Source organism: Coffea arabica, chromosome 10c (genome assembly GCF_036785885.1).
Source record: "Coffea arabica cultivar ET-39 chromosome 10c, Coffea Arabica ET-39 HiFi, whole genome shotgun sequence".
In the NCBI taxonomy this organism is placed as follows: domain Eukaryota; kingdom Viridiplantae; phylum Streptophyta; class Magnoliopsida; order Gentianales; family Rubiaceae; genus Coffea; species Coffea arabica.
The window spans coordinates 30494855-30522600 of record NC_092329.1 but is presented as its reverse complement, the minus strand read 5'-3'; the positions used below and the strand labels follow the sequence as shown (position 1 = coordinate 30522600).

At 36.5% G+C, this 27746-nt stretch overlaps 2 protein-coding genes and 1 long non-coding RNA gene across 5 annotated transcripts; all 3 read left to right on the top strand.

The window, feature by feature from the left end:
* The first annotated feature begins 954 nt into the window (after nt 1–954).
* Nucleotides 955–6846, top strand: LOC113714049 (protein MAIN-LIKE 1-like). Its single transcript, XM_072068481.1, has 2 exons — nt 955–2768; nt 5325–6846. The coding sequence occupies exon 2, from the start codon at nt 5325–5327 to the stop codon at nt 6810–6812; it is 1488 nt and encodes a 495-aa protein (XP_071924582.1). The 5' UTR covers nt 955–2768; the 3' UTR covers nt 6813–6846.
* A 310-nt stretch (nt 6847–7156) lies between these two features.
* Nucleotides 7157–11801, top strand: LOC140015891 (uncharacterized). The gene is made up of 4 exons (XM_072068723.1): nt 7157–8467; nt 8708–9283; nt 9339–9917; nt 10074–11801. The coding sequence occupies exons 1-4, from the start codon at nt 7157–7159 to the stop codon at nt 11799–11801; spliced, it is 4194 nt and encodes a 1397-aa protein (XP_071924824.1).
* Nucleotides 11802–16915: 5114 nt separating this feature from the next.
* On the top strand, nt 16916–26402 carry LOC140015676 (uncharacterized). 3 transcript variants are annotated; one of them, XR_011822309.1, is made up of 3 exons: nt 16916–17288; nt 19684–20015; nt 25913–26402. It is a non-coding gene; the product is annotated as an uncharacterized lncRNA (long non-coding RNA). The 3 variants fall into 3 exon arrangements; XR_011822308.1 differs by lacking the exon at nt 16916–17288 and having other exon boundaries at nt 19532–20015; nt 25913–26217; nt 26310–26402; XR_011822307.1 differs by lacking the exon at nt 16916–17288 and having other exon boundaries at nt 19521–20015.
* The last annotated feature ends 1344 nt before the right edge of the window (nt 26403–27746 follow it).

Genomic DNA, 27746 nt, shown 5'->3' with positions numbered 1-27746 from the left:
TTTTCCATCAGTTATGATACTTTTTTTTTAAGTGAAAGTGTCTTGAACCCGAGACTTCTTATCTACACTCCCTTCTCATACCACCCAACCCCTCCCTCCCCTCCCCCCCAGGGGGGCGCTTTCCCAATGGCACTTTTTACTTCTTGTACAAATAAGTTAATTAGTTTTTATACAGTTAAATGCAAGGGGCAGGCAAAAAAAAGTTCTTTAATTCCCAGTAGATCGTAATTAAAATAAACATTACTTATGTAATTAAGGCTTTACAATCACAATTTCTTTCATAATAATTTCAAAATAGTTGGATCCCCATGAGTGCCTCGATGTCTTCTTCTGCACCATCACAAATTCATTGAGTTACGTCCATCGTAAGAGCTTAATCCCTATGGATTCCCCTACAACTTAACGAATTCTTTTGCTGGCATGCGTTGGATGGGATTAGGGTTTTATGCAACTATTAGACAAATTACATGGTGTAATTGATAGTCAGAATGCATTTAATTTAAATTTGGATGGATGAGATTTATTGTATGACACAACTATCAATTTGTGATAAAACATATTATGTTCTTTTTTTCCTTTTTTAAATGGATGGAATCGATTGTATGACAAACTATCTGACAATAGTTGCATGTTTATCTTAGTGTTTATGTTTATTGTATTAACATCTATATATGTTTTAGTGTATCTGTAGACACCAAATTTTTGCCAAATTTTTGCCAAATTTTTGTCAAATTTAATGTTTTCTTGAATATTTCTATTTGATAAGTCATTTATTTTTCTGCATTTTTAAGTATATTTTGTAGATTTATCTTTAAAAAAAAAGAAAAGAGGAAAAGTCCCAAAAAAAATTAATAAATTAAATTAATAAATTAAAATTAAAAAAAAATCAATCAAAATCAAATTATTACTAAACTTACACATTCTCATCATTTTCTCTACCAAAACCCCTATTAACCCATTCTACACTCAACTCCCACGGGCTTTTCTTTTCATTTGGCAGAAGCCATCATTTTGAAGGAAACCAAACCCATTTGACTCCTTCTTGGCCATGAGTTTTTGGCTCTGCCAACACTCAATATTTTGCAGAGGAGAAAACACACACAAAAAGCTACTTTGGGCTAAAAAAATTTCCTCACTCGGCTCTCTCTGGAAATCAGACAAGCAAAGAAAGAAAAAAAACTAACTCCCCATTCCCTCACGCTGCTCACGGCTCCTTCTACCCATTTTTCTTCCACAACCTCAAACATAGAAGGAAAGGCAGTGGTGGGTTAAGCTATTGGAGTTTGCCGATTTCATCAAATTCCTAGGCAAAGGACTACAACCTTCATTGAGGTACATTTTGTTTTCTTTTTTCCAGTTTTTCTTTTCCTTAATTAATTAGATTAAATGCATGTTTTGATGCTTATTTGTCCTTTGCTTTCGTTTGTTGTTGTGGCTCCTGATGTTGTTAAAGTTTTGGGGTGAGCCATGCATGCAATTAAGGGAAAAAGAAATGGGCCTGTGAATGCATGTTAAATGTTTGTGAAAATGACAAAACGAAAATGAATTAAACTAGTGAACATTTTGTGCTTGTTTCTGGTGAAATAGGCGGTTGTAGTTAGTATGTGGTTTGAAAAAGTGTTGAATTATTTAAGTATTTTGAAGTTTTGAGCCTTTAAAGGCATTGAAATATTTTCTTTATTTTTGGGGCTGTTTTGACTTAATGCATCATTTTGTTGTTGTTTACTTGTCAAACTAAGATTATAGTTGTATTGTAGAAGTTATCAGGAGGGTTTTGGCATAATTTTTATGATTTTTAGTGAAGATTATAGTGTTTTAAAAAAATAAAAAACTGGACTGACTCTTTGCTTTTTGGCCACTTTTGGGTCATTTTCTGTAAAAACTAAGTCCAAAAATGGAACCTACGCGAAAAATCGAGTGACGGGGTGTATTTTGAGAAATTTTGGTGACCGGAGAGGTCGCCGGCGACCGCCGCCGCCGGCTGAAGCTTCCTCAGCTGGCCGAAGAAGAAGGAAAAAGAAACGGCTGAAGGTGGAGGAGGAAGAAAAAAAGAAAAGAAAAAAAAAAGAAGAAAAGAAAGGAAAGAAAAGGAGAAAAACAAATGATTTGGGCTAATGTTTTATTTCGGTTGGACCAAGAGTTAGTTTTGGTTGGGTTTTGAAAATGGGTTTTGGTTTCTTTCTTTTGGGTTTCCGTTGGGCTAGAGAGATAAAAAGACGGGCTGGCCTGCTCGTTTCTTTTGGATTTCGGCTGGGCTTAGGTAGCATCCGGCCCAAAAAAATAAAAATGACGGCCCGATGGCCTTTTTCTCCCAAATCAGAAACCGAAATTTGCACTTTAGCCCCTGATCTTTGGAGTGGTTTTACTGTGGCCCAAAACATATTAATTTCCTTTCACCTAGGTCCTTAAATTAATTGCATTTTGGTCCCTAAATTTTGTCTTTCATTTAATTTTGACCCCTAAACTGTGGAAAAATATAATTTTTGTCCCCAAAAGTTTTCAATTTTTGCAATTCAGTCCCTGATGAATTTTGACTCTCTTTATTATGATTGTTTCTTTTCTTTAATAGCTAATTATGTTACTTTTGAATATACTTAACTTGTAATTTTTAGATTTGCTTAAATTTCTTTATGTCTGACATATTAGTGTGATTTTAGTGCTTGTATTATTGTTTTGTTTTTCAATTAAATTGGTGCCATGATCCTTTTGTTCATTGTGAGTATAATTAGGACAATTTGACTCCATTTAGTCACCACTTCAAACGGGAGGTACTCCTATTTTATTATTTCAATGTCAATTACGTGCTCTTATGTGCTTCTATGTGTTCCTATGTGTTCATATATCTTTATATGCTTTATTTATTTGATTTAAATATTCATTCAAATTTTCTTATATATGTTTTAGTTAGTTTTTATAATGATTCGAGAGGTATTTAAATACCTAAAAAATGTAATAGATAGGATAATTAGATTTGTTTTATTATATTTTTCCCTCCTAGATTGTAGTTAGGCGCTCCCCGATGTAATAGATAGGTTGCGTGTTTATGTGGCTTATGTGTTAAGTGTTTTACCCGCTTTTCTTAGGATTTTGGCATTTAGATATTATGCTTATGTGTTATGTGTTACATGCTCTTATGTGTTTATTTGTTTTAATTTATGCTTTATTTGCTTCACTATGAATTGTTAATGCATAACGTCACCACACTAGTCCAACGCTAGTTGTGGCTTCTCTCTTCGCTTACTTGCTAGTCCAACGCTAGTAAGGATTTTTAGAAATGGGCTAGTCCAACGCTAGACCCTTTAGGCCGTCTTGCGTTAGATTCATCTTTGTGTGCTATTCACTACATCTTCAAGCATATTTTTATTTTTAGGATCTTTTCTCATTTGCATGATATTCCCTATTATATTATCCCCTACCCTCTATAGGCGCTAATCATGTCATTTAGAATTGCATCTCATTTAAACTAGTTCATTTACTTGTTCATGTTAGAATAATTATTTTCAATCATGGGAAATAGGTGATTATAACTTTTTAGTTTAAATACCCTATCAATCCATGTATAAGAAAATTATATCACGAGTTTTTGTCTCCCGTACCCTTTATGTTGCATTCCCTTTTTCTTTGATCACTTATATATATGTATATAATTTAATTTCTTTTCTTTTATTTTAATTTCATCATTCGCATACTCGTGACACTTTCAAGGAATCATTTTGCCCTTCGCAATTAATGCGATTGGTTCAATTAAACCCTTGAATGAACATTTTGTCCCTTTCAATATTTTTATAAATTTAGATTTGCATCCATGTAGAAAACATCCAAACGTGATAAAATTAAGGGTTAGATTAAGAAAATTTTGACTAAACCACGCAACTAGCTTAGACTAGGTTGAAAGGGTGCCTTAGGTTTGAGATAATTGAACCTTTGCCTTCCCTTTCTTCAACTGTGACTCCCGAATCCATTTTCTCTTGTTTTCAAAGACCTGGAGTTGTCAAAAAGGGTTTTATTTTATTTTACTTTATTTTTTTGGGTGACTTGGTACACCAAAATTTCATACCAAGTGGCGACTCTTATTTTTTCTTAAAAACCCTTTTGGACTAAATTTTGGACCCAAATTGTCGCATTCTTTTTAAGTCCCATTCTAGGTCATTTTTCATTTATTATTAATAAATCACATCTTTTTATAAACTCCTTTCTTTTTTTTATCGCGAAAAATGGGGCGCGACAACTTGGCGACTCCACTGGGGAAGTTAGAGAGTCCAAGCACTTGGCTTAGTCGTCTTTTCTCTTTTTAACCCTTATATTTATCATATTTGGATGTTTTAGGTTGCATTTTTCTTTTTTAGGATGTTTTGCATTTCACACTCGTAATCGTTCCTCGTCTTACGTGTATGTGATGAATGGCTTATTTATTTATTTATTCGTATCGCGCTTTGCATTTGGGTGGGGAAAAATATCACCATAGAGCCTCCACACGTGTTTTAATTATAATCTCTCCCCTCAAAAGGAAGCACTTCATACGTGCATGCATTATTTTTACCCTATTTTTATTTTTCTCGTGGGCGCCATCCCACATCTCCTGGTAGGATTAGAATCGATTTCCTTAGGTAGGCGGATGGTGTGCTCTGCGCCCATAGCGATGCCTAAGGGATCACTCAAGCCACCGACCGAAGGTTTTGGGATTGATGACTCTTAACTTTTTGGTCTGAAGGCTTGGGAGCCTGAAACCTTATCGAGTCTAAATGCATTAGTAAGCCAAACCTCATGCATCCATATTAGAAATTACCTAGGATAGAGTCAACATATCCAATTAGGAACACTAAGCACGAGGGGAGGGATTTCACCCCTCTTTCTTTGCTTTATTTACTTTTCATTCTTGTATCATTTATTGTCACAACGTGTTATATGTTACTTGTTGAACTAACCTCTCCTTGTTTTCCCTTTTTTTGCATACACAAACTTTAGAAATAAGAGTCCTAACATGGTACTCGTTTAAGATAAGACCGCCTCTTATATCAAGCATGTTTAAATTTTAGTCAATTGCATATGCATATGTACTGCACATCATTTTAGGCTTACCCCGGCATTTAAAGGGGGCACTTTTAGGTCACATTTCAATTATTTCATTGTATATTAAATATGCTTTAATAAATTGTCATCATGCATTAACCATAGAGGGAATGCCGCATAGGGAATCCCACGGTAGGAATAAGTCACCTTTGGTCTCGGATATGTAATCTAATGAGACTTGCATGTTTATGATTTTGTATTGCCTAAGGGGTAAAATCCCGAGGTAAGGTACTAAGAGTGAAATTCCTCCTCAGATGGCTCCGTGCAGAATGCTGAACCAGATACCTCGGGAACTAACAGACTGGAAAAATAATATGACACATGAGGTGAAAAGACTGTTCAAATATGTGGGACATTTACCGAGTCTTCTAAGCATAACCCCAAATGTTGCAATCATTCAAGCTCTACTTGGGTACTGGGATCCAGAAGGTTCTATTTTTCGATTCGGTGAATGTGAACTAACACCAACTTTAGAAGAAATAGAAGGATTATTGCAGATACATGGGAAAGGTTATCCTATGATATATCCAACTAATGGAACAAGGGAACAGTTTTATAGGTTTTTGGGATTAAGGCAGGCTAGTATGAACCAACATCCGGATGCGAGATCGTGCCCGTTAGAGTTTCTGTATGAACGATTTGGAGAAAGAGGGTCCTATGAACAGTACCGAACCGATTTTTTTATAAGTAATGAGCAATGGGTAGAAAAGCGAGTGCAAGCGTTTGGATTAGCTTTGATCAATCTGTTGTTGTTCCCGCAAAAGCATGGAAAGATCACATTTTTCACTATCAACATGGTTCAGAGCCTATTTTCAGGGATTAATGGAATAACCCCTACCTTGGTGCCTGTAATCATTGCCGACATCTTCACGGCCGCTACTGAATGTCAAAAGAAGAGAGGTTTCTTTTATGGGTCAAATTTGATACTCCAAATATGGGCAATGGAGCATCTAGTGAAGAGAACGCTCAATCCTTTGGGATCTTGTCTCCCCACAGAGAATTGGATCGAATCACACCGAGAAAGGGTCAAAAAGTATTATCGAATTGCATCTCTGACTCAGTTTATTCAAGAGTTCGATAACTTGGCACCTGAGAAAATACAATGGGTTTTGGATTGGACAAAAGTTAGGGATCCGGTTTTCACGACTACCCAACACAGTTTTATCCCCCTAGCAGGCACCAATGGATTGGTCGCATATGTTCCGCAACGAGTCATAAGGCAATTCGGGTATCCGCAAAGAATTTCGATGATACAAGGGATTGAAAATATCAGACTCAACACAGTTGCTGAAAGTCGGAGCATGGTATTGGAAGCTTGGGGAAATCTTCTTAGTTTAGAGAACTTGCACTTGGATCAAGTCAACAAATTGGAACCTAAGATCATTTCAGAATATAATGAGTGGATCAAACTGACAGTCGAACAAGCAAGAGAGAAAGCACAGTCTGCTTCCGCTAGCCCTGAAGAACAGATAGATAAGCTAAAGAAAGAGCTCAAGGATTATCAATTACAACTTATAGTGGCCGACCATGCCCTGGAAGACGCCCGAGCACAATTAAAGTGGGAGACAAGAAAAACTGAAAAGTTGGAGAGAGCCCTGGATGCATTTGACAAAATTCGAGAAGGAATTCGGAAGCTTAGTATAGGAAGTTCTAGGGAGTCTCAACGTACTAGTTTAGCAAGGCATGAGGATTTTGTAAAAATGGTCAGTCGAACCATCAATGAAGCTGTACAAAATGATTGAACTTGTCAGTGGTTAATGAGAATTTCTACTTGAATTTCTACATTCATTTACAGGTTTGAAATTGGGATTTTACCCCGAAAGTGTTGCATCATATTAGGCCGACCCTTGGCACAAAAAGGGCTCCCCCATAGGACATGCATCCGAATTATTTAAATATTTACTAATTCATGTTTTTTTTCTTTCTTTTCTTTCTTTCTTTCTTGAATAAATTACAGCAATTTGACAGAAAATCCAACCCTAAATGAGTTTCTTTTCTCCACTATCAGGTAATTTTCACAATAGCTACCCAAAGAAGCCCCATCATCACCAGGTCCCGAAGTAAAGCCTTGAGATAGTCTGTAAACATGAGTTCAGTACCAGAAACTTCGAAAAGATCTGCTATAGTAACATCGCCGGACTTCACAGCATTGGGAGCTCAATTAAGTGAGGTACTTGGTAAGTTCAATGAGTTAAGCGCTGAAATGGCCGCACAAAGGCGTGTAATTGATCAGCTGGTCGCCAGCAACAATGGTGGTGGTGTCCCAAACGACCAAGAACCTATCAATAATCACCCACCTGCACAAGACTATCAACCACCCCACACATCCACTACCCAAACACCTTTCCCTCCTCCTTTCGCTAACCCTCTTGAAAATACCTTTACCCGACTAAATTCAGACGTTTCCTATATGCATCTGAATTATGTATTGATAAACCCAACCAATAGCCAAATCCCTCAAATCCATCTACAAACCAATCTGAATATCCCCCCCAACCCTCAGGGACCCCACCACCATACTGCAGAGCCTTTTGTACTGGATACTGCATCTCAAGGGAAGGCGGCGATAGAAGAACAACCTATACCCATTGACAAAGATCTGTTAAGAAGATTGGATCGATTCGATGATTTTATGAGAAAGAATCAAGGATTGAGCAGGCATGGTGGGTTAGATTACGATGAATTGTGTCTTTTCCCGGATATTCAGCTACCATTGGGATTCAAAACCCCTAAATTCAGCAAGTATGATGGGACTAGAAATCCAAAGATGCACCTCAAGATGTTTGCCAACAAGTTAGGTAAACCTGTGGATGATGAGAATTTGCCTATGCGTCTATTTCCGGAATGCTTGGAGGGAGATGCTCTAGATTGGTATTCAAATTTGAAGTCTGGAGAAGTCAAGACCTGGTTGGATCTATCAACTGCTTTTGTGAAGCAGTATGAATTTAACTGTGAGTTGGCACCAACACGAATCATACTGGAGGGTACGAAAAGAAAGCCATCGGAAGATCACAAGACCTACGCAAAACGATGGAGAAAGTTAGCTGCCAAAGTGGAGCCTCCTATGACTGAGGAGGAGATTGTTCGTACTTTCATCAAGGCTCACGATCCACCCTATTTTGAAGAGATCTTCCGCATGACTGGAAGTCCATTTGCTGCTATCATTAACAAATTGGAGGAGTATGATGAATTTGTCAAAGCAGGGAAGATTGTTAATGTGTCTGCATTAAAGTTGCAATTGGATGCTCTACAAAATCAAAACAACAATGGGAAAAAGCCCACATTCAAGAAGAAAGAAGGTGATACTGCTTTTATATGGGATCAAGGCCCGTCTTTCAGACCCATAAACCATCCCACCTATTCTTTTCCTCACCTGTATTACACCAATCCTCAACCAGTATACCACACTACTACCCAATTCCATCATTCCCGACCAAATCATTTGAATACCTCGCCCTTACCTCCAACTCCACAACCTGTCTTTCAAAATCACTCTCGTCCCATTTACCATTCCAGACTAACCCTACAAAACAATAACCCTTCTCAAAATCCTTTTCAAACCAGTGGAATTCAAACTCAGAAGTAATTTCGAACCTTTACCAACTTGGGCTGACCAATTGATCAATTATATGAGCAGTTAAAAGCAGCTGAAAAAATTGGCACCGTTCCTCCCAAACTTTATCCTAAAGGCATTCCTCCAGGTTATGATCCACAAGCAATTTGTGCTTATCATTCTGGAAGTCCAGGTCATACCACTGGCAATTGTTGGGCTTTAAAATATAAGATTCAGGACATGATTGACTCTGGAGACATCCTTCTCAGACGAAAGGGAGAGCAAGGACCGAATGTCAGTAAGAATCCTTTACCTGAGCATGGGAGCACTGTGAGGGTTATCGTCGTTGATGAAGATTTTGTCGACCCCAGTCAGTACATTGTAGATGAAACTGAAGTGTTTGGCGTGATAGAGACTGACCATGCGGAGATGAGAAAAATGCTGTCTGTTGAAGAGTCCATAACTAAGGATAATGCTGAGAAAAAGTTAAAATCTTTTGTGTTTGAGAAAGAGGAGCCGTTTATGATAGAAGGAGGGCCTTCTGAGGCTGATAATTCTGAAGTTCCTTTTATTTTGGATCTACCATCTTTTGAATGGGATATATCAAAGCCTGCCATTCTCGAATTTCCAGAGCAAATGCCTGTCAATAACTTGCAAGAGGTACCATGGAACTATGAGGAGTCTACTATTAATTGGAGACAAATATTGCTTGAAGGATGAGGTATCTAATATTACTAGGCCTGGAAACTTTGTGGGAAACCCCGAAGTCGATGTTCAATCCAGGGCCAAGATTAAATCCCTGACACCCAAGTCTCTTGTGTCTGAAAAGGAAGCTGTGAATTTTCTAAAGATGCTGAAGAGAAGCGAGTACAAAACAGTGGAGCAGTTGGATCGGATGCCTGCTCAGATCTCTTTTTTGAATCTTCTCTTGACCTCCGAATTACACAGAGAAGCATTGCTCAAAATCTTGAACGAAACTCATGTCCCTAAAGATATTCCTGTGGATAAGTTTTCTAATATTGTGGGTAATGTACTTGCCGCTAATCATATCGCCTTCTCCGATGATGATCTGACTGCAGAAGGGATTGGACATAACAGAGCCTTATATATATCAGTCCGCTGCAATGGAAAGCTGTTGCCGAGGGTTTTAGTGGATAATGGATCAGCGTTGAATATCTGTCCGTGGAACACTCTCACCAAGCTTGGATTTCTTGACATTAAACTCCGTCCATCTGCAACTGTGGTTCGAGGATTTGATGGTTCAAGGAGGGAATCTATGGGTGAAGCAGATCTGGTATTGGAAATAGGCCCTGCTCAATTCCAAGTTACTTGCCAAGTGATGGACTTCTCCAGTATCTACAATATTTTGCTTGGAAGACCTTGGATACATGTTTCCAATTCAGTGCCATGTTCTCTGCATCAAATGCTGAGGTTTATTGTGAATGATTAGCTCATTACTGTGTTTGCTGAGGATGACTGTACCATGATCGTTGATGCAAAGTTTAATGGTGAAAACAGAAAAAGGACTCCAATCTCGTCTCATCACGTTGCTGGCATCGTCTGTGTGGGATGGGCATCCAGGAATAAGTCGCTGACTCAATCAGATTTGCTAGAGGCCAGTATTATGATGGCAAGAGAGATGATCCGAGGCGGATATGAAATAGGAAGAGGTCTTGGGCGAGAATTGCAAGGAATTTTGGAGCCGATAGAGATCCCGATGCAAAAGGATACATTTGGATTGAGATTTCATCCGACTGCTAAGGACAAAAGGGAAATGCAAGCTCGAAAACAAGCTGAAAAGAAGGGCAAGCAAATTGCCTTAAATATTCCACCGCTATATCACACTTTTCCTCGTCCATCTGAGGTGATTATGCCAGAAATGAAGAATCCTGTGGAGGAGATTGAACTGGACCTGTCTCAGTTATTTGTCGGGGCCACTTGTGAGGAGGAGCCATCAGAGAATGCAGAATTTTTGCCAATTACCGAAGGAGCTATTCAGAATTGGACTGCAGATTATCTTCCCTCTCGAAGGAAATTTCGATGGCCACAAATAAAATCCTTTGACCCTTTGGATGTCACCATTTTGGAATTCGATGGCTGCAATCTCGATATCTCTCATGAACTTGAAATCATGCAATCTGAAATTCAAAGCGAGAGCGATACTGAGGAAGAATTTGAGTCTATTTCAAGGGATTTAAAACAGTATGAAGAGAAACCCAAACCCAATTTAGAAGAAACAAAAATCATCAATATTGGCACTAAGACAGAGGTTAAAGAAGTTAAAGTCAGCATTCATTTGAATAGGAAACAGAAGGAGGAAATGATTGAATTCTTAATGTTTTTTCAAGATGTGTTTGCATGGTCATACGATGATATGCCAGGGATCTCTACAGACATAGTGGTTCACAGATTGCCAACTGATCCAAATTTTTTACCTGTAAAGCAGAAGCCGCGTAAATTCAAACCAGAAATGAGTCTCAAAATAAAGGAACAAATTGTGAAACAGCTCAATGCTAAGATAATCATGGTGTTTCATTATCCCATCTGGCTATCCAATCCCGTGCCAGTGCCTAAGAAATCTGGGGAGGTGCGAGTATGTATTGATTACAGAGATCTGAATAAGGCCAGTCCGAAAGACGATTTTCCTTTGCCAAACATTCATATTCTTTTGGACAATACTGCCGGACACAAAATTGAATCTTTTGGTGATTGTTTTGCTGGGTATCATCAAATTTTAATGGTAGAAGAAGACAGAAAGAAAACCTCTTTTATTACCCCATGGGGAACCTTTTGTTATAGAGTGATGCCTTTCGGGTTGAAGAACGCTGGAGCCACCTATCAGAGGACCATGACTACCCTGTTCCATGACATGATTCACAAAGAGATGGAGGTCTATGTGGATGATATCATAATTAAATCTAAAAAGGTTGAGGACCATTTGGTTGATTTAAAGAAGCTGTTTGAAAGATTGAGGAAGTATAATTTGAAGTTGAACCCTGCAAAATGTGCTTTTGGAGCTCCGGCTGGTAAGTTATTGGGTTTTATTGTCAGCAAAAAGGGTATAGAGATAGATCCTGTGAAAATAAAAGCAATTCGAGATATGCCCATTCCAAAAAGTCAAAAAGATGTGAAGAGTTTTCTTGGAAAGATCAATTTCATTGGCCGATTCATTGCATAGTTAACCTCTACCTGTGAGCCTTTGTTCAAACTGTTGAAAAAGAGTGCGCCAATGGATTGGAATGAAGATTGTCAGCAGGTTTTTGATAAGATCAAGAATTATTTGTTAAATCCTCCGGTCTTAGTGCCACCTCAGCCAGGGAGACCTCTGATTATGTATTTGTTTGTTCTTGATGAGGCTGTCGGATGCGTTCTGGGACAGCATGACGAGTCTGGGAAAAAAGAGCAAGCCATCTACTATCTGAGCAAGAAATTTACAGCATATGAAGCCAACTATTCTTTCCTTGAGAGAAGTTGTTGTGCTTTAGCATGGGCAGCTCAGAAGTTGAGACATTATTTGATTGGTTATACCACTTACCTGATTTCCCGTTCTGATCCTCTAAAATACCTGTTGGAAAAGTCGATGCCCACGGGATGTATGGCTAAGTGGCAAATGATCCTTTCCGAATTCGATATTGTCTTTACAACACAAATGGCAGTCAAGGGTCAAGTCATAGCAGATCATTTGGCAGAAAATCCAAGAGATGATGATTACCAGCCATTGCATACTTACTTTCCTGACGAAGAAATTCTATTCGTTGGAGCAGTTGAGGACATGAGTGAGCAGTATCCTGGATGGAGGTTATTTTTCGACGGTGCGTCAAATTCTTTCGGAGCTGGAATTGGAGCAGTTTTAATGTCGCCTGAAGGGAAGCACTATCCCGCTACTACCAAATTATGATTTCCTTGTACCAACAACATGGCCGAGTATGAATCTTGTATTTTTGGATTGAAAATGGCATTGGACATGGAGATCAAGGACCTGATAGCATTCAGTGATTCGGATTTACTTGTGCACCAGACGCTTAAGCAGTGGGTAACTCGGGATTCAAAAATTATGTTGTATCATTGTAACTTGCTTGGTTTGGCCAGCAAATTCAGAAATTTGGAATTCAGACATATTCCCCGCACTCGTAATGCCTTTGCTGATGCTTTAGCTACTCTGTCTTCGATGATCCAACATCCAGATGAGCTGGTGATTGAACCTATACAGATCCAACTTCAGAATAGGCCAGCGCACTGTCTGGTTACGGAAAGGGTCATTGATGGTCGCTCCTGGTACAATGATATTAAGGAATTCATGAAAACGGGATCCTACCCTCCTGATGCCGATGCTGTTGCAAAAAATTTCTTACGCAGGATGTCAGTAAGATTTTTCTTGAATGGAGAAGTGTTATACAAGAAAACATCTGATTTGGGCCTTTTGAGATGCATCAATGATGAGGAAGCCGATTATATGATGAAAGAAGTACATAGTGGGGTTTGTGGGCCACACATGAATGGGCATCTACTGGCTAAAAAGATCATGAGAACAGGATATTTTTGGCTTACCATGGAGCATGACTGTGTAGATTTTGTTAGAAAGTGTGTTAAGTGTCAAATGCATGGTGATGTTATACGTGCTCCTCCTATAGAATTGCATAGTATGACTGCTCCATGGCCATGTTCGATCTGGGGAATGGATGTGATCGGAACTATTAATCCTCCTGCTTCAAATGGGCATCGATTCATTTTAGTGGCGATTGAATATTTTACCAAGCGGGTTGAGGCCGCGTCCTATAAACATGTGACTAAGAAAGTGGTGTCGGATTTCTTGAGAAATAATATCATCTGTCGTTTTGGGGTACCAGAAACGTTGATCACTGATAATGCTAAAAACCTCAACAACGATATGGTGGATGGATTATGTGAACAGTTCAAGATCAGACATCGAAATTCTGCCATTTATAGGCCTCAGATGAATGGAGCCGTCGAAGCCGCAAATAAGAACTTGAAGAAAATCATTCGTAAGATGACTGAAGCACATCGGGATTGGCATGAGAAACTGCCTTACGCATTGATGGCCTACAGAACTACTATCAGAACTTCTACTGGTGCAACTCCTTACTCTCTTATGTATGGAATGGAAGCAGTACTACCTGCAGAAGTTGAAATCCCTTCCTTACGCATTCTGATGGAAGCTCAGATAGAAGAAGCTGAATGGGTCAAAGAACGTCAAGAGCAGTTGTCTCTGATTGATGAAAAGAGGTTGAATGCCGTGTGTCATGGACAATGTTATCCGTAACGAATGGCTCGGGCTTACAACAAAAAAGTCAAGCCCCGCTTATTTGAAGTTGGAGATAAGGTTTTGAAACGCATTCTTCCAATGCAAGATGAGGCTAAAGGGAAGTTTGCTCCCAATTGGCAAGGAACATTCATTGTTAAGAAAATGCTATCCGGAGGAGCGCTTATTCTTATGGAAATGGATGGACAAGCTTTTCCCCAACCAATCAATGCAGATATGTGCAAAAAAATTTTCATTTGAAAAAAAAAATAAATTTCTTTAAAAAATACTGCAAGAGACGGATTTCAAGCATAATTCCTCTCATTTTTCCATTTCGATATACTATCCCTAATTTTTCTTCTTTCTTTTTTACTTTTCATAACCATTTTCCTTTTCACTTGGCTGTCCCTTAAGATCACTAACCCCATACTGGGGCAATTTGTTTTTTTTTTTTAAAAAAAAGAGATGAAGAAGAAAAAAAAAGAAAAAGAAAAAATAGAGATTCTGTCAGAATTACACTGGGGCAAATTTTATCTCTTTCTCACCCTAGATCAGGGTAAGTTTTGAAAGAATGCTATCTCAAATGATTGCAAACCCATCATATGATCCGCTGTCAAGCCTTTCAAGCTTTAACATTTCCTTTGCTACTCTATCCGATTCTAATCACAAGAATCAAAATTGCCGAATCTCATCTTTTGCAGTATTTTGAAAAAAATAAATAAATTTTCCTTATTCAACTAGCAAATGATGTAAATACAAACTTTTCTGAAACATGTCAGAGAAGATTGTCTCACTGATGCTACTCATTATCAGAGTATCACTGCAATGATACAGTTGGGGTTAAAATAGTCTTGTCTATGTCTCTAGGTGAAAACCTGAAAGGGCACCTAAAAAAAATGAGGAAGAGAAAAGAAAAAAAAAGGAAAAAAAACAGCAACAACAAAAACAAAAAAAAAAGAGAAAAAAAATGAAAATGAAAAGGGTAGGGGTAACCTTAGTGAAAACCCGAAAGGGCGCTGAGGTAGGGTTTTGGAGTACAAGAGAATCAGCAACAGAGAAAAAGATGTTGAGGTCTGAAAGCTGGTGACTATGTTGATTTGGGTCTCGTTTATACTGTTGTTCTTTTGCCGACAATGAATTCCAAAATGGATGACTACGAAAGGGTCAGATGGAACATTTTTCCTCATCAAAGGCTATCCTCTAAATACGAATCCAAATTTTGATCCTTGGGCCTATATTCAAAAATTCAACAATTTTGTTTTACTATTCTATTTGCAATTTATTTATTCTGTATCATTACTTATTTTACACTAGCATTATTGCATGATGAATAATACTTTTTTTTTAATTTTAATTAATTGTTTATGTTTCTCACTCTTTGGGTCTTATTCAAAAGACAATCCCTTATAATTTATCCCAAAGAAGTCATGAAATCGAAGGTCCTGTGATAATAAAGTATGGTCAGTTGACATTCAACAGTTGCAAAGATTCTGAAGGGGATTACTGACCGAACCTAAGGGAGCGATTTGGCGATACTGAAACTCATGTTTACATGGTTCTCAAGGCGAAGGGATCACATGGTGGCGGCAGTATTTTCATCACAACTGTTTCGTTTCTTTCTTTTTGCAGGAAAATCATGTGACACAATACTGGCTTAATTAAGCATGATTCACACTGAGGCAAACGGTAGAAGGATTGAGCTCCAAGTGTTGTTATAAATTTCCGGAAAAAAAAAATCATCATTATTCCCTTTCTTTTAAAGTTTGAAAAATCAAAAGAGTTGCAAGTCCGCCAAGTAAGTTTTCTTGGTTTCTTACCTTTTAAGCAACATGCATTCTGATCTTTCAGTTCGATAGCATAGAATTGGTGTTTTCATTTCGACCGTCTTTATTTTCGTTGGGCACGGGTTTTATCCCTCCAACCTCGGCAGGCTCGGGTTTTATCCCACTGACCATTTTTATTGTCGTTGGGCATAGGTTTTATCCCACCAATCTCGGCAGGCTCGGGTTTTATCCCACTGACCATTTTAATTTTCGTTGGGCATGGGTTTTATCCCTCCAACCTCGTCAGGCTCGGGTTTTATCCTACTGACCGTTTTTATTGTCGATGGGCATGGGTTTTATCCCTCCAACCTCAGCAGACTGACCGTTTTTATTGTCGATGGGCATGGGTTTTATCCCTCCAACCTCGGCAGGCTCAGGTTTTATCCCACTGACCGTTTTTATTGTCGTTGGGTATGGTTTTTATCCCACCAATCTCGGCAGGCTCGGGTTTTATCCCACTAACCGTTTTTATTTTCGTTGGGCATGGGTTTTATCCCTCCAACCTCGGCAGGCTCGGGTTTTATCCCACTGACCGTTTTTATTGTCGATGGGTATGGGTTTTATCCCTCCAACCTCGGCAGGCTCGGATTTTATCCCACTGATTGTTTTTCTTCATTATTTGATTAATAATTGTGCATTATCATTCATTTTGTATTTCATGTTTAGAAGTTCTGAGAGTTCAAACTTTTTCCAAATCACAGATTGTCAATATACTTATTTCATTGGGTTTCACTTGTATTTGAACTACGTTCGACCTGATTCCCATGGCGGGATACGTAGGCAACTCTACATGAGTTCAGTCACATTTTTGTAATATTACTGCATCCTTTTGCTCAATAATTATAGCCAAGTGTTGGCTTGTTGTTTTAACTTAGATGCAGTTAGAAGAAACAGAAGAACAATTTTGGTGTCTACGTCTTTGTCTTGAGTTTCTTTGAAACTCTAGACAAAGAGGGGCAAGTTATAGACACCAAATTTTTGCCAAATTTTTGTCAAATTTAATGTTTTCTTGAATATTTCTATTTGATAAGTCATTTATTTTTCTGCATTTTTAAGTATATTTTGTAGATTTATCTTTAAAAAAAAAAAGAGGAAAAGTCCAAAAAAAAATTAATAAATTAAAATTAAAAAAAAATCAATCAAAATCAAATTATTACTAAACTTACACATTCTCATCATTTTCTCTACCAAAACCCCTATTAACCCATTCTACACTCAACTCCCACGGGCTTTTCTTTTCATTTGGCAGAAGCCATCATTTTGAAGGAAACCAAACCCATTTGACTCCTTCTTGGCCATGAGTTTTTGGCTCTGCCAACACTCAACATTTTGCAGAGGAGAAAACACACACAAAAAGCTACTTTGGGCTAAAAAAATTTCCTCACTCGGCTCTCTCTGGAAATCAGACAAGCAAAGAAAGAAAAAAAAACTAACTCCCCATTCCCTCACGCTGCTCACGGCTCCTTCTACCCATTTTTCTTCCACAACCTCAAACACAGAAGGAAAGGCAGTGGTGGGTTAAGCTATTGGAGTTTGCCGATTTCATCAAATTCCTAGGCAAAGGACTACAACCTTCATTGAGGTATATTTTGTTTTCTTTTTTCCAGTTTTTCTTTTCCTTAATTAATTAGATTAAATGCATGTTTTGATGCTTATTTGTCCTTTGCTTTCGTTTGTTGTTGTGGCTCCTGATGTTGTTAAAGTTTTGGGGTGAGCCATGCATGCAATTAAGGGAAAAAGAAATGGGCCTGTGAATGCATGTTAAATGTTTGTGAAAATGACAAAACGAAAATGAATTAAACTAGTGAACATTTTGTGCTTGTTTCTGGTGAAATAGACGGTTGTAGTTAGTATGTGGTTTGAAAAAGTGTTGAATTATTTAAGTATTTTGAAGTTTTGAGCCTTTAAAGGCATTGAAATATTTTCTTTATTTTTGGGGCTGTTTTGACTTAATGCATCATTTTGTTATTGTTTACTTGTCAAACAAAGATTATAGTTGTATTGTAGAAGTTATCAGGAGGGTTTTGGCATAATTTTTATGATTTTTAGTGAAGATTATAGTGTTTTAAAAAAATAAAAAACTGGACTGACTTTTTGCTTTTTGGCCACTTTTGGGTCATTTTCTGTAAAAACCAAATCCAAAAATGGAACCTACGCGAAAAATCGAGTGAGGGGGTGTATTTTGAGAAATTTTGGTGACCGGAGAGGTCGCCGGCGTCCGCCATGGCATCCAGCTGAAGCTTCCTCAGCTGGCCGAAGAAGAAGGAAAAAGAAACGGCTGAAGGTGGAGGAGGAAGAAAGAAAGAAAAGAAAAAAAAAAGGAAGAAAAGAAAGGAAAGAAAAGGAGAAAAACAAATGATTTGGGCTAATGTTTTATTTCGGTTGGGCCAAGAGTTAGTTTTGGTTGGGTTTTGAAAATGGGTTTTGGTTTCTTTCTTTTGGGTTTCCGTTGGGCTTGAGAGATAAAAAGACGGGCTAGCCTGCTCGTTTCTTTTGGATTTCGGCTGGGCTTAGGTAGCATCCAGCCCAAATAAATAAAAATGACGGCCCGATGGCCTTTTTCTCCCAAATCAGAAACCGAAATTTGCACCTTAGCCCCTGATCTTTGGAGTGGTTTTACTGTGGCCCAGAACATATTAATTTCCTTTCACCTAGGTCCTTAAATTATTGCATTTTGGTCCCTAAATTTTGTCTTTCATTTAATTGTGTTGGGAAGTTTCATGAATTCCTAGATCATTTGATATTCCTGCTAGTAACTTTGCTAAGCATGCTATCTTTTAAATTCTTGTGTATGGAGAGACTCTCCTTCATCTTTTATTAATTCTACACTTGTATGATTAATAAAATCATTCTACTTTACTATGAAAAGAAATATAAAAATAGTTGAAAAACAGCTTGTCCAATGCATAGTTTAGTCTAGTAAAAGCTTAACATTTTCAGCAATGAAGTCCATTGTTATAAATGAAATAGGCTATAAGTTTTCCATCAGTTATGATACTTTTTTTTTAAGTGAAAGTGTCTTGAACCCGAGACTTCTTATCTACACTCCCTTCTCATACCACCCAACCCCTCCCTCCCCTCCCCCCCAGGGGGGCGCTTTCCCAATGGCACTTTTTACTTCTTGTACAAATAAGTTAATTAGTTTTTATACTGTTAAATGCAAGGGGCAGGCAAAAAAAAGTTCTTTAATTCCCAGTAGATCGTAATTAAAATAAACATTACTTATGTAATTAAGGCTTTACAATCACAATTTCTTTCATAATAATTTCAAAATAGTTGGATCCCCATGAGTGCCTCGATGTCTTCTTCTGCACCATCACAAATTCATTGAGTTACGTCCATCGTAAGAGCTTAATCCCTATGGATTCCCCTACAACTTAACGAATTCTTTTGCTGGCATGCGTTGGATGGGATTAGGGTTTTATGCAACTATTAGACAAATTACATGGTGTAATTGATAGTCAGAATGCATTTAATTTAAATTTGGATGGATGAGATTTATTGTATGACACAACTATCAATTTGTGATAAAACATATTATGTTCTTTTTTTCCTTTTTTAAATGGATGGAATCGATTGTATGACAAACTATCTGACAATAGTTGCATGTTTATCTTAGTGTTTATGTTTATTGTATTAACATCTATATATGTTTTAGTGTATCTGTAGACACCAAATTTTTGCCAAATTTTTGCCAAATTTTTGTCAAATTTAATGTTTTCTTGAATATTTCTATTTGATAAGTCATTTATTTTTCTGCATTTTTAAGTATATTTTGTAGATTTATCTTTAAAAAAAAAGAAAAGAGGAAAAGTCCAAAAAAAAATTAATAAATTAAATTAATAAATTAAAATTAAAAAAAATCAATCAAAATCAAATTATTACTAAACTTACACATTCTCATCATTTTCTCTACCAAAACCCCTATTAACCCATTCTACACTCAACTCCCACGGGCTTTTCTTTTCATTTGGCAGAAGCCATCATTTTGAAGGAAACCAAACCCATTTGACTCCTTCTTGGCCATGAGTTTTTGGCTCTGCCAACACTCAACATTTTGCAGAGGAGAAAACACACACAAAAAGCTACTTTGGGCTAAAAAAATTTCCTCACTCGGCTCTCTCTGGAAATCAGACAAGCAAAGAAAGAAAAAAAACTAACTCCCCATTCCCTCACGCTGCTCACGGCTCCTTCTACCCATTTTTCTTCCACAACCTCAAACATAGAAGGAAAGGCAGTGGTGGGTTAAGCTATTGGAGTTTGCCGATTTCATCAAATTCCTAGGCAAAGGACTACAACCTTCATTGAGGTACATTTTGTTTTCTTTTTTCCAGTTTTTCTTTTCCTTAATTAATTAGATTAAATGCATGTTTTGATGCTTATTTGTCCTTTGCTTTCGTTTGTTGTTGTGGCTCCTGATGTTGTTAAAGTTTTGGGGTGAGCCATGCATGCAATTAAGGGAAAAAGAAATGGGCCTGTGAATGCATGTTAAATGTTTGTGAAAATGACAAAACGAAAATGAATTAAACTAGTGAACATTTTGTGCTTGTTTCTGGTGAAATAGGCGGTTGTAGTTAGTATGTGGTTTGAAAAAGTGTTGAATTATTTAAGTATTTTGAAGTTTTGAGCCTTTAAAGGCATTGAAATATTTTCTTTATTTTTGGGGCTGTTTTGACTTAATGCATCATTTTGTTGTTGTTTACTTGTCAAACTAAGATTATAGTTGTATTGTAGAAGTTATCAGGAGGGTTTTGGCATAATTTTTATGATTTTTAGTGAAGATTATAGTGTTTTAAAAAAATAAAAAACTGGACTGACTCTTTGCTTTTTGGCCACTTTTGGGTCATTTTCTGTAAAAACTAAGTCCAAAAATGGAACCTACGCGAAAAATCGAGTGACGGGGTGTATTTTGAGAAATTTTGGTGACCGGAGAGGTCGCCGGCGACCGCCGCCGCCGGCTGAAGCTTCCTCAGCTGGCCGAAGAAGAAGGAAAAAGAAACGGCTGAAGGTGGAGGAGGAAGAAAAAAAGAAAAGAAAAAAAAAAGAAGAAAAGAAAGGAAAGAAAAGGAGAAAAACAAATGATTTGGGCTAATGTTTTATTTCGGTTGGACCAAGAGTTAGTTTTGGTTGGGTTTTGAAAATGGGTTTTGAAAATGGGTTTTGGTTTCTTTCTTTTGGGTTTCCGTTGGGCTAGAGAGATAAAAAGACGGGCTGGCCTGCTCGTTTCTTTTGGATTTCGGCTGGGCTTAGGTAGCATCCGGCCCAAAAAAATAAAAATGACGGCCCGATGGCCTTTTTCTCCCAAATCAGAAACCGAAATTTGCACTTTAGCCCCTGATCTTTGGAGTGGTTTTACTGTGGCCCAAAACATATTAATTTCCTTTCACCTAGGTCCTTAAATTAATTGCATTTTGGTCCCTAAATTTTGTCTTTCATTTAATTTTGACCCCTAAACTGTGGAAAAATATAATTTTTGTCCCCAAAAGTTTTCAATTTTTGCAATTCAGTCCCTAATGAATTTTGACTCTCTTTATTATGATTGTTTCTTTTCTTTAATAGCTAATTATGCTACTTTTGAATATACTTAACTTGTAATTTTTAGATTTGCTTAAATTTCTTTATGTCTGACATATTAGTGTGATTTTAGTGCTTGTATTATTATTTTGTTTTTCAATTAAATTGGTGCCATGATCCTCTTGTTCATTGTGAGTATAATTAGGACAATTTGACTCCATTTAGTCACCACTTCAAACGGGAGGTACTCCTATTTTATTATTTCAATGTCAATTACGTGCTCTTATGTGCTCCTATGTGTTCCTATGTGTTCATATATCTTTATATGCTTTATTTATTTGATTTAAATATTCATTCAAATTTTCTTATATATGTTTTAGTTAGTTTTTATAATGATTCGAGAGGTATTTAAATACCTCAAAAAATGTAATAGATAGGATAATTAGATTTGTTTTATTATATTTTTCCCTCCTAGATTGTAGTTAGGCGCTCCCCGATGTAATAGATAGGTTGCGTGTTTATGTGGCTTATGTGTTAAGTGTTTTACCCGCTTTTCTTAGGATTTTGGCATCTAGATATTGTGCTTATGTGTTATGTGTTACGTGCTCTTATGTGTTTATTTGTTTAATTTATGCTTTATTTGCTTCACTATGAATTGTTAATGCATAACGTCACCACACTAGTCCAACGCTAGTTGTGGTTTCTCTCTTCGCTTACTTGCTAGTCCAACGCTAGTAAGGATTTTTAGAAATGAGCTAGTCCAACGCTAGACCCTTTAGGCCGTCTTGCGTTAGATTCATCTTTGTGTGCTATTCACTACATCTTCATGCATATTTTTATTTTTAGGATCTTTTCTCATTTGCATGATATTTCCTATTATATTATCCCCTACCCTCTATAGGCGCTAATTATGTCATTTAGAATTGCATCTCATTTAAGCTAGTTCATTTACTTGTTCATGTTAGGATAATTATTTTCAAACATGGGAAATGAGTGATTATAACTTTTTAGCTTAAATACCCTATCAATCCATGTATAAAAAAATTATATCACGAGTTTTTGTCTCTCGTACCCTTTATGTTGCATTCTCTTTTTCTCTGATCACTTATATATATGTATATAATTTAATTTCTTTTCTTTTATTTTAATTTCATCATTCGCATACTCGTGACACTTTCAAGGAATCATTTTGGCCTTCGCAATTAATGCGATTGGTTCAATTAAACCCTTGAATGAACATTTTGTCCCTTTCGATATTTTTATAAATTTAGATTTGCATCCATGTAGAAAACATCCAAACGTGATAAAATTAAGGGTTAGATTAAGAAAATTTTGACTAAACCACGTAACTAGCTTAGACTAGGTTGAAAGGGTGCCTTAGGTTTGAGATAATTGAACCTTTGCCTTCCCTTTCTTCAACTGTGACTCCCGAATCCATTTTCTCTTGTTTTCAAAGACCTGGAGTTGTCAAAAAGGGTTTTATTTTATTTTACTTTATTTTTTTGGGTGACTTGGTACACCAAAATTTCATACCAAGTGGCGACTCCTATTTTTTCTTAAAAACCCTTTTAGACTAAATTTTGGACCCAAATTGTCGCATTCTTTTTAAGTCCCATTCTAGATCCTTTTTCATTTATTATTAATAAATCACATCTTTTTATAAACTCCTTTCTTTTTTCATCGCAAAAAATGGGGCGCGACAGTATCCATTGTATAGTGCAATTGAAAGCAGTAACTGCAGAAGACATGAATCACACGGATGCCTCGTTAGAAATTGAAGGGTCAAGGTTTGGTTAAAAAATCTCCAGGAGTGCCTTGAGGATGAAGGAGACTTCACAATGGATAAAGCCTATCTGGAAAAGATTAGTTACCAATATTGCAATGACAAATAATATTATTCCATGTATAATTGTCTTCTTTACTTCGTTGACATGCCCACTTCTCTGGATAATGATCACAAGTAATCTCCAAAATATTCTTTTCCAAGAATAATTTGCATTTTGGCCTCATTGGCCATAATCAAATGATTTGGATTATTCAGGAAAGGTATCCACTTTCCCACATGAAATCTATGCCATATGTGTACATGGACAAAATCCAACATTGGATCTCAATAAGTCTTTTCCTAATCAATAAATTTCATGAGTGGTTACACTCTTAGCGAATTGGTTTTGAGATGAAAATTGAGGGTAACGTTATGATATTCGGTTTGTCTAATGGGGGCCAACGCTCATTAAAATATATTTCAAGTGTTATATTTTTTAAAATATGAGAGTAATTAGAAAAAGTAAATAAATATAAGGAAGGATAGGCAAAATTAAATAGGAAAAGTATATAAATGCAAGAAAAGATAATAATTATTAGTATATATTTATGGTAGATTAGATGACTATTAAGTGGGTTAATGACACCTATTAGAAAAACTCTTATATTTAAACTTGTAGACCCCAATCCAAAGTTCCATACGCACCTTTGGTCCTTTTAATTGCCTCTTACAACTCCATGGGCTTTGAGCAAGTTCCGATTTCCCAACAAATCCGAATCACATATGATAAGGAGTGTTAAGGGAAAACATCCTCATGAATTTCTGTAGGAATCTTATATTAAGGAATAAAGTTCATGAACCACTTTCTTTATATTGCCATTTGAGATGGAAGTTTAGGTTCATTACATACACGTGTGTGTGTGTGTGTGTGTGTTTAAATGCAATGGACACAATGATTGTGATGATAATACACAGTAAGTTACCTATAATTAAAATATGCTCACGAGTGCACCCAAAAAAAATCTATACATATATATATATGTGTGTGTGTGTGTTTATACACACATGCATGCATGCATACATACACACACACACATATATATATATATATATATATATATATATATATATATCAAAATTAGTAGGTGTGCAACAAGTTGAATCAATTTAATATTTATATCATTACTGGGGGGAGTACCTGTGCATCGCACAGGTGTTTGGTGCCTGTGGTTAGAGATTATTTTTCATTGGATAAATAAGAATACATTTTGGAAAGAAATAGTCATCAAATATGACAAAATTAATAATAGTACATTTTAATTGCAACACACAATTGTACACTTTGTGTTTATCAATACTTTTATATTTTTACTATTACCAAAAGGCCTCTATAAATGTCAGTTGAAAATCATCCAAGAGCAGATATAAGTTGTTTCAGACAAAAGAATATCTTCCAACGGCTAGTTATAGCAACATTTTAATTGCACAACATGTTAATATATTTTTGTATTAATTGCACAACAAAAGTCACATTTTAATTAAGTGTGTCTATAACACCATTTCAGTAATTATACCAATACATGAGCTTATATGAATTGTATTTGATACGAAAACGATTGCAAAATAATTACATATTCCAGAAATATTCAAATGTCTCCATAAATCAAAACTTTAAATGTACCAAAATGAGGGCATTTTAGGAAATATATCTAAACACATACTGCCCTTAATTGTATCAAAAGTTTTTAAAAAACTGCACATATTTCACATTTCCAAAAAAATTCTATCCATGTGGTTGAAATTCAAATCCCCTTTGACCACAATTCACTCTTATATAGTATAAGGAATTTGTGTTGCAACTTTGTAATCAACCGTGTACAAATTCTAGCTAAAATTATGTAAATTAGTAACATAAAACTCTCATTTCTTGTACAAATTTTTTTTTGCGAGTGTATGTTCATGCCTTGGCTATGACTTCCCTCTCTATTATGGCACGTAAATTCGGATGCCATGCACAACACAATTATTCTTTGCATATAGGGTTATTTACAAATGTTACAATCACAGGACAAAATAATTCCCTTATTCTTTATCAAAAGTAGCTCAATGAGAATATCTATCAAAAGGATTATCAGCACACAAAGATGTCAAACTTCCCACTTGTATATAGTTGATCCTTGTGTGCTTCGATTCATGGGTTGAAGAAATACATTTACCAACATAATGATAGTCCAAAAGAATTTACACGAAGAGGAGGAGAGTGGATTGCAGCCAAGGATGATCTGTTGGGAATCACTACTAAATTATAAGACTTTAGTTTTAGTCCTTCCCCCCGGCAGATTGTCCTTGGCTAAATTTCGCTTTCTTTCTCTCATGCAACTCTTTTGAGACCTTGAGTTGTGCTCTATTAAGTATTCAACTTTAAGGCCAAACTTTGTCATTGTTCTTGAATAGGTAAATTGTCTTATGTTTTTCATATTTTTATCCATGTAAGTTTCAACATCCCTTATTTTTAATCTTGTACAGAAATTAAAAAAAAAAAAGGAATGAGGTGTGCTCGGTATAACTTACTCAATCATTCATGCCCTTAATCCAAACAATTTATTTTTTTATGTAATTCAAACAATTTATATTTGTTGGTAACACCAATAACATATTATTATATTTTAGTCCTTTGTGACACACCAGATATAATTTTTAGATTTTTTTAGGCCTGTAAATGTTAACTTCCCTCATTTGCATTATTTCTATTGGTTGGTAATAGGGATAAACTAGTAGTAGGTTTCAAATTTCAATATGTTTTTTCCTCAAAAAAAAAATTAATCATGATTTAGTCCTTTGTGACATTTCATATTACCTTTCATTTTGTGTGCATTGTTCAATGTACTATTATTCTTCTCATTGTCTTTTCTGTTTTGATTCAACAGATAGCGCAACACTTGGTTGAAACATTCCCTGTTAGCCTCAAGGACCGAGCTAAACCCTAATCGAGAGGATTCTCATCTCTATGATTTGGGTCAGGTCAGCCTTTGCAGTGAAATGAAGCTTAAGTTACACCAATTAGAGAAGGCCAGTTGAGGTTTTATCACAAAAACACGAGACGAGTTGGAGAAAAAACATGGGCACCTTGATCCTTGGATTATATTCAACACATATAAAGTCTCCAGCCTAAGTGGTCGGAGGGAACACCAGCAGAAGGTTGGGTTGAATGATAAAATTGGAGCGATTATAAGTAAGAGATCCTGAATTCAAAATCTTTCCATTTACAAAAACAAAAAAAAAAGTTCTCTAACCCAAGTCTTATACTTCCCCGCCCTTTTACAGTTCCCTCAGTCTATCTCGCGAATTTCAGATGGCGGCAAAGAGCCAATGTAGACACCAAATTTTTAATAATTTTATGTAGCATCTATTTCATGATTTTCATTTTTAGATTGCTTGCATTTTAGTCCGTTATTGTGTGTTTTGCACTATTAGTTGTTATGATGTTTTAGTTTTATTCATTTTCGCCCTTTTAGTTGACCTATTTCATTTGCTATTCATTCTTATTTACTTTTAGTTTTAGTTTTTAGTTTTTAGCTTTTAAGTTTAAGATTAGTATAGAGTTTTTTAGAAAAGAAAAGGAAAACATCAAAAATATGTTTTAGTCATTTTTATTCAATGCTTTCTTGGAAAAAAGGAAAAAAAGGAAAATCATAAAAAAAGAAAAAAAAAGAAGAAAATTGTTCACAAAAATACTTTCAAATTCAATCTTTGGGCACTTTAGTTATTTTTATCAAGTTATTTTGAGAAAAAGAAAATGATAAAAAATGAAAAATTAAAAAATTAAAAATGGCCATTTTTGTTTAGTTTTTTGTTTAAAATTATTTTTGTTTTGTTATTATTATTATTACCTGGTTTTTGTCAATTTGTTATTATTTATATTTTATCATTTCTGTATTTATTAAGTTGGAAGTTGGAAAAAAAAGAAAAAAAAAGGGTAAGTAGCGGCATGCAAGCTGCGTCAAAACGCAGTTTGCAGGGAAGGATTTGCAAGGAAGGACTGGGGAGCCTTGGCTGCAAATAGGTAAGAAAAGACTGTAGGTTAGGGGAGGGGGGCTTCATATAAATAGAAAAAGAGGACAGCAGCCGCTGAGGGAGAGGGTTTCGAAGGAGAGAAAGAGATTGACGGGAAGAAATAGAAAAAAAGAAACGGCAGAGAACGGAGAAGAACAAAAGGGCAGCCGTAAGAATTGAGTGGAGAACCAGAAAAACTGTGAAGAAATGAGAGGTTTTTCATCAGAGAGGTGACGGCCGCAACTGGAAAAACAGAGAAGGGGTTGGCGGCTGCATCAGAAAGGGGGGATTAGGAGAGAGCTCCCGTGAGAGAGGTTCTGGAGAACGGCAGAAGAAAAACCAGGAAGGGAGAGACAGAAGGGAAGAACCGAGAGAGAATTTTGAGACGGTTTGAGAGAGTGAGAAGGAAAATCAAGCACGAGAGCTCACGGCTGAGGAAAGGGGGCAAGGGCTGGATAAGAAGGATTGATTCCTGTCTCTGCACCTCATACGGTGCCCTTGAAGTCTCTTTCCAAAAATCTGCATCAACTGATTTGGCATCTGGACGCAATCTTTTCGATCCTTCCTTGGTCATTGAACTCCATAAGTTGTTAAAGGTAATCTTTTTTTGCCTTATACTTCTTCCGGAAGCTCAGTTCTGCCTTAAGTAAAAAAAACCTTGCTGCGTTTTGTTCACTTTGCTGTTTTCTTCCTATAACAGCCCATTGG

Excerpts from the sequence above, each read along its gene's own strand:
- LOC113714049 (XM_072068481.1), top strand. The coding sequence starts at position 5,325 with ATGGCTCCGTGCAGAATGCTGAACCAGATACCTCGGGAACTAACAGAC.
- LOC140015891 (XM_072068723.1), top strand. The coding sequence starts at position 7,157 with ATGAGTTCAGTACCAGAAACTTCGAAAAGATCTGCTATAGTAACATCG. Across the intron at positions 8,468-8,707 it reads ATTACACCAATCCTCAACCA|TTAAAAGCAGCTGAAAAAAT; the intron begins GTATACCACACT and ends TTATATGAGCAG. Across the intron at positions 9,284-9,338 it reads CTGTCAATAACTTGCAAGAG|GATGAGGTATCTAATATTAC; the intron begins GTACCATGGAAC and ends TATTGCTTGAAG.